The sequence below is a fragment of the Trichechus manatus genome, unplaced genomic scaffold (genome assembly GCF_000243295.1).
Source record: "Trichechus manatus latirostris isolate Lorelei unplaced genomic scaffold, TriManLat1.0 scaffold00012, whole genome shotgun sequence".
In the NCBI taxonomy this organism is placed as follows: Eukaryota; Metazoa; Chordata; class Mammalia; order Sirenia; family Trichechidae; genus Trichechus; species Trichechus manatus.
The window spans coordinates 16,173,334-16,180,894 of record NW_004443948.1 but is presented as its reverse complement, the minus strand read 5'-3'; the positions used below and the strand labels follow the sequence as shown (position 1 = coordinate 16,180,894).

The following is a 7,561-nucleotide window of genomic DNA, read 5'->3' as shown; positions in this document are numbered from 1 at the left end:
AATCTTATAAGTTTTTTTTTTTTTAACTTTACCTATAATGACTGACTTTGGAGTCCTTGAGTGGTACAAATGGTTAAGAACTCACTGCTAACTGAAAGGTAGTTGGGTCCACCCAGAGGCATTTAGGCAGAAAGGCCTGGCTATCTACTTCTGAAAAATAAGCCATTGAAAACCCTATGCAGCACAGTTCTACTCTGACACACCTGGTGTTGTCATGTGTCAGAATGGTCTAAGTGGCATCTGGTTATTTACATTAGACAAATATAAAATGCCTATCTAGAAACTCCTGAATGGGTAAAATATAAATAATAAACTGTATATTAGTGTCATATTAACATTTCCAAAATTTATGACTAACTCAAATATCCAATTGAAAATATAACAAGAGATAATCTGAATCTCTAGTTAATATTTTAAAGTTATACAAGTATACCTTCAAGATTTTTTAAATTAAAAGAAATTTAAAACACTTCAGCTCCATGAGAGTGTAGTGGCAGAAATACTCCCTCATGTAAGCTGCTAAGTGCACCCCTGGAGCCAAGTCTATAAGAGGTGTTTAAAATTTCACCTTGGAAGAAGTGACTCCATCACTTTCTAGCTTGTGATCTGGGGAAATAACTTAAAATCCACAAGCTTCATTTTATCTTCTCTGAAATGAGGATGATTATTCTATTTTTGCTAGTCATGACACAATCTGACCAGATAAAACAGGGAGGAAGATTAGGATGAATCTTGGAGTCAAACAGACCTGGGATTAAAATCCATCTTTTCCACTTATTACCTATGTGGCTTTGGGCAAGACATGAACCTCTGAGCCGCAGTCTCATTGATAAAATGGAGATTTATCTAACCATATTTATTTAGCATTTAATAGGTGCCAGGGACCGTTTTAGGGAATAAGATAAAAATAAGTAATTCATAGGACTATTGTAAATATTAAATATGAGATTTGTAAAGCATTTATCAAGGTAGCTGATACAAAGTAAACACTCAATGGCTATCATTCTTACTATTATGAAATGTTTTGCTAATTAAATGTATTAGTTTGCATAAAACATTTATGCTACATAATATTACATATAAGATTTTAAAATTTTAATGATATTTTTTAAATGGAGAAGTATCAGATATCTTACGGTAAAAGTTAAACAAAAATATAGTTGTTTTGAAATTATAAAGGTTCTCGCCATCTCCCAGAAATTGATTAAGCCAGAAAAAATAATGAGTTTTAGAATATTGATGTAGGAGACGCAGTTTGTGATGACCTGAGATGAAAATCTTAACGTTGCATTTCCAATTGCAGAAGCATGGAGCATCTCTTGACACTTTTCATTTCATAGGTGTGAGCTTAGGGGCTCATATTAGTGGATTTGTTGGAAAGATATTTCAAGGTCAACTCGGAAGAATAACAGGTAAAATATTTTTCATGGAATTAATGTTTTAGTACACTTGTAAAGCAACAGAAGTTAATTTACTCCAAATTTAACAGGTGCAGTAATTACTCAATAGAAATCATGCTCATACATTTATGTATTTCTATATTATATTCAAATGTTAGTCCGTTCTTCTTGTTGTTAGACTGTTTAAAGCTTTTTTTCAATTCTTAACAAAGCTTAACTTACCCATATGGAAATGAGAAGAAAAGGTCTATTTTTGCATTCCCACTTACATTTTAAGGACACTTGTTATTTAAATACCAAGGAAAATCCATTAAATAAATCCATTAAATAAAAGGCTTTATTTGTTTATTGCAGGATAAAGATGTGGCAGTATACTTCCATCAAGATTTACAGCCTTAGAAACCTTATGGGGCAGTTCTAATCTGTCATTCAGGGTCCCTATGAGTCGGAATCGACTTGGCTGCAATGAGTTTGGTTTTTCGGTTTTGGTTATTCATGTATTAACTAACATGTATATATTACATTATATATAACATATATATATTACGTGGAGCCCTGGTGGTGCAGTGGTTAAGAGCTATGGCTGCTGATCAAAAGGTCGGCAGTTTGAATGTATATTCGTGTATTAACTAACTTAGCATATGTTAACTAAAAATATAACTGAACTTAATTTTTAAAAATGTTACTGTATTGGAATTCTATCAGGTATTTTACCTGAATGCTAGAAAAGAGGATCAGGAGTTGATATCTGAGATTTGAGGGATCCTGGATCCCAATTCCCCTCATATTTCCATAACTGTCACCTCAACCAGAAAGCTCAGAATCCAAATAATGCTGACATGGATTTTTATGCTTCCCTCTAAGAGTGGTGGTGACGTTAGAATCAGAAAAATAACATTCCTCCCCACCCAACTTGGTTTTTAAAAAATTATTGAAATCTCAATAGCAAAAAGATGGAAACAACCTTGGTGCCCATCGACAGATGAATGGATAAACTAATTATAGTATATTCACACAATGAAATACTATGCAACAATAAAGAACAATAATGAATCTGTGAAACATCTCATAACATGGACGAATCTGGAAGGCATTATGCTGAGTGAAATTAGTCAGTCGCAAAAGGACAAAAATTGTATGAGACCACTATTATACAAACTCAAGAAAAGGTTTAAACACAGAAGAAAACATTCTTTGATAGTTGTGAAGGTGGGGAGGGAGGGAAAGGGGTATTTGCTAACTGGATAGTAGACAAGAATTATCTTAGGTGAAGGTAAGGACAACACACACTACAGGGGAAGTCAGCACGATTGGACTAAACCAAAATCTAAGAAGTTTCCTGAATACAACCAAACACTTCGAGGGACAGAGTAGCAGGGGCAGGGTTCTGGGGACCATGGTTTCATGGTCTGGGGACATCTAGGTCAATCAGCATAACAAAGTTTATTAAGAAAATGTTCTGCATTCCATTTTGGTGAGTGGCGTCTGGGGTCTTAAAAGCTAGTGAGTGGCCATCTGAGATGCATCAATTGGTCCCAACCCATCTGGAGCAAAGGAGAATGAAGAACACCAAAGACAAAGAAAATATTAACCCAAGAGACAGAAAGGGCCACACAAACCAGAGACTCCATCAGCCTGAGACCAGAAAAACTAGATGGTGCCTGGCTACCACCAATGACTACCCTGACAGGGAACACCACAGAGTCCCTGATGGAGCAGGAGAAAGGTGGTGCAGAACTCAAATTCTAGTAAAAAGACCAGGCTTAATGGTCTGACTGAGACTTGAAGGACCCCGGAAGACATGGCCCTCATACTGTATGTTAGCCCAGAACTGAAACCATTCCCAAAGCCAACTCTTCAGACAAAGATTAGACTGGACTGTAAGACATAAAATGATACTCATGAAGACAGTGCTTCTTAGTTCAAGCAGATACATGAGACTAAATGGGGAGCTCCTGTCCGGAGGCGAGATAAGAAGGCAGAAAGGGACAGGATCTGGCTGAATGGATATGGAAATCTAGGGTGGAAAGGAGGAGTGTGCTGTCACATTATAGGGAGAGTAACTAGGGTCACGTAACAATGTGTGTATAAATTTTTGTATGAGAAACTAACTTAAACTGTAAACTTTCATTTAAAGCACAATAAAAAAATTATTGAAATCTATGTCCATAGAACATTTATAATAATTTCAAGTGACAGTGAAGGGTAATAGAGTCTTCATCTAAATAAAAAGAGAGAGAGGGAAGAGAGGGAGGTGACTGACTTGTAAAAATTGCTAAAGGCTTCACAAACCTCATAAGACCACATTGTGAATATTAAATATGAGACTTGGAAAGCACTTATCAAGGTAGCTGACACAAAGTAAAAACCCAAGATACTTCGACTATTATTATTATAAGTAGCCCTGGTGGCGCAGTGATTAAAGGGATCGACTGCTAATCCAAAGGTCAGTGGTTCGAAACCACCAGCAGCTCTGCAGGAGAAAGATGTGACAGTCTGCTTCCATAGAGATTTACAGCCTTGGAAACCCTATGGGCCAGTTCTACTGTGTCCTGTAGGATTGCTATGAGTCAGAATTGACTTGACAGCAACCGGTTATTATTATTACAAGGAGCCCTGGTGGCACAGTGGTTAACATACTTATTTGCATTAGTTTTAATATTATCCCCATTATGCTTATATAAGACTGAAGTTAACAGAATGAATGTATCAAGGTAAAAAAAAACATTAACAGCTGAGCAAGGATTCACACAAAGTTCCCTAGTACCCAAAAACCTTCCTTTTCACACACTCAATTAACTCAGTTTGAACTGGTCGTAATTCTACTTTATGTTAAGGTGTATGTATTAGTTACTTAGTGCTGCTGTAACAAATACCACAAGTGGGTGACTTGAAAGAACAGAAATTTATTTTCTCACAGTTCAGGAGGCTAGAAGTCCAAATTCAGGGGGTGGCTTTAAGGGGAGGTCCTTCTTTGTCTATTTCAGCTTGTACTCATCAGTAACCCTTGGACTTCCTGGGTTTGTAGATACATCTGCTGTGTGTGTCTGTCTTCATATGGCATCTCTCCGCTGTGTGTGTCTTTGTGTCTATTTTGATCTTTCTATAATTCAGCAGTGATTAAGTTTAGGATCCACCCTACTCCATTGTGACCTCATTAGCATAATAAAAGAAAACCCTGTTTTCAAATAGGATCACATCCACAAGTACAGGGGACAGAAATTCAACACATATTTTGGGGGACACAGTTCAATCCATAACAGTATATTTACTCACGTATAAATCCAGTTTGAATGGCCTTGTATATGAGTAAATCAATAGACTTTAAAGCACCAGCAAATGTGGAGGTTCTACATCAGAATAACTTATAGGAAGAGAGAGGATTCTGCCTCATTCAGTAAAGTGCATTAAATAAAGTAGGGATAAAAGGACCTGAGATGAACGACACTATATTTTACTTCTTAAAAACCTTTTTTTAAAAATAATATTTTATTGTGTTTTAGGTGAAAGTTTACACAGCAAATTAGGTTCTCATTTAACAATTTTTATACAAATTGTTCTGTGACATTGGTTCTAATTTTCACAATGTGTCAGCATTCTCATTATTTCCATTCTGTTTGTTCTGTTTCCATTGATGTAGCTTCCCTTCCCTTCCTTGCCTTCTCATCTTTGCTTTTGGGTAAATGTTGACTCTTTGGTCTCACATAGTAGATTGTTTAAGGGAGCATATTACTCATGGATGTTATTTTTTATTTTATAAGCCAATCTGTTATTTGGCTGAAAGTTGACCTGTAGAAATAGCTTCAATTCCAAGTTCAAAGATTATCTTAGGGCAATAGTCTAGGGGATTTCTCTAGTCTCTGTTGGTCCAGTAAGTCTCGCCTTTTTTCAGAATTTGAATTTTGTTATACATTTTTCTCCCATTCTATCTGGGACCTTCGGTTGTGTCAGAAGTTCAGAACAGTCAGTAGTGGTAATTGGGCACCATCTAGTTCTTCTGGTCTCAGGTTAGAAGAGGCCGTGGTTTGTGTGGGCTATTAGTCCTCTGGATTAAAAATCTGTTAAAGCTGATTGCTTTCTCCATTGCCTAGATGTTCTCAAGGTGTTGAATTTTATCTGCCCCTTCACAGCCACTCCCATTTATATGATCCTCTCTAGAAGGTCATGAGCCTAGAATTTTTATTTAGAATTTCAAATACTACAGAAATAATATCCATAATTCATTTAATTCAGATTTGTTTATCTCTTCTTAAGTGTGTGAAACTTTAATCAAAAATGAGTTGTAGATAATAATAAATATGTTTTACTCCACCACCCAAATTGTCATTTGGCACCTAAAAATCACGCTAGACTTATAGATGGATCCAGGAGGAATGAGTAAGGCACAGAGTTCAAGCAAGATGATATTCATTACCGTTTTTCCCCCTTGAATGAAGTTGTGGTTTTTAGGTGCCATGGAGTAGGTTCTGACCTAAGCAACCCTATGTACAACAGAATGAAATACTGCCCACCCTTGCACCATCCTCATGATTGTTATGCTTGAGCCCATTGTTGCAGCCACTGTGTCAATCCATCTCATTGAGGGTCTTCCTTTTTTTTGCTGACCTTCCACTTTACCAAGCATGATGTTCTTCTCAAATGAAGTAGTAGTTATTTATTATTCAGTATTTTGTTGAGGCATCTCTAGTGTAGCTTAGGACAAAAACTCAAAATTTGGTAATTATTGTTATTCAATAATGAAGCTACTTGCTATTCATCCAATTTCATTTGTCTTAGGCACATTTCTAGACAGGTTTAAATAAAAAATCTATAGATTTATTATGTTTATAAAGTAATAATAATGCAATCCTGCAATCTAGTGAACACTGTAGTAGAACTTGGTTTAATAGATTGAGAGTTTCTTTCTTGCATTTCAGGTCTTGATCCTGCTGGACCAAAATTTTCTGGAAAACCATCATATGACAGATTAGATTACACTGATGCAGAGTTTGTAGATGTCATCCATTCTGATATCAATGGTAACTATGAAGAATTCATTGCTTAAATTTTTGAAAATTAAAAGGACACATAACATGGGAAAAGGAGAACATAAGAAGAAATAGAATTGTGCATAAAGTGATGATCAATCTCTAATTATGTAATAATTCTACTTCCCGATAGCAGTACTTTTTGAAGTTAGTGATTTCCTGTGGTGTTAAATGGCATTGTTTACCTGCAGCTGACATCCTTCAGATTTCAAGAAGTGTCATGTCATCCTCAGATTTTGAAATTTGATTAAAAAGAGTTCTTCACGCCCACACTAGTCATAATTTTTTTTATTTGATTACGTTTTTCTCGAAACTTAACTTTCCTGCTGTATCTAGGTTTTTATTCTCCCCACTCATTTTTTATGTCTTGATGTATATCACCTAGAACTGAGTACAGCATTTCAGGCCCAGGTAAAAAATACTTTTCCTTAAATATAGGGAAATAATTCCTTTACAGTTTTTAATTATCTTCCTGAAAATGTTTTACAGGATTTTGGTAGTTTTGGCTAGAGTACATTAGGCTATACATTCAGGGAGTAATCCTGATGACCCTGACCCCTTTCCTGATTTGAAACTGGTAATACCAACTAATATTTATTGGGCACTTCCTATGCTTCAGGCAGTGTTTTAAGTTTTATGTGAATCAATCATTCAATTCTCACACGGCCCCCTTTTACAGATGGGGTTACAAGGCTAGTAAATAACAGAGCCAGAATTGGAATTCACATCTTTTGATTCCAGAGTCTGCACCTCACCAGTATGTTGTTCTGACTCGTTGATAATTTAGGTGTGTTGTGGTTGTGGGTATGGGAAGTGTATGGTGCTGAGGTTGAGATGGGAGGAAGTGACACTAAGACTGCTTCTATTTCCCTGTATCCTAAGGTTTCCTTTCTCTTTGGTCCAGGTAATTCATTTTCTCCTTCATCACTCTGAATTTACCTTATGATGCTCTATACCAATCCTCTTATGGGAGACATAAATGTCATAAATGACACAGATGGGAGATGACTCCAGTGTGTGCATGACAATGGACTGAGCCTACAATAGGAACAATTCTGGTCCTTGTTTAGCATCTAAGTTCACCTCCTTTTTACAGGGAGGCAATGCCTGAAGAATCCATAGTTTCAGTATGAT

The 7,561-nt window shown here is 36.2% G+C and overlaps 1 protein-coding gene across 1 annotated transcript in view; it reads left to right on the top strand.

Moving 5' to 3' along the window:
* The window catches only part of LIPI (lipase I), a 62,811-nt gene that overhangs the window by 17,076 nt on the left and 38,174 nt on the right, over window positions 1-7,561 (top strand). The window contains exons 3-4 of the mRNA XM_004371378.3: window positions 1,304-1,412; window positions 6,317-6,418. Of these exons, the coding sequence (XP_004371435.1) occupies window positions 1,304-1,412; window positions 6,317-6,418 (211 nt within the window). The remainder of the gene's footprint in view (window positions 1-1,303; window positions 1,413-6,316; window positions 6,419-7,561) is intronic.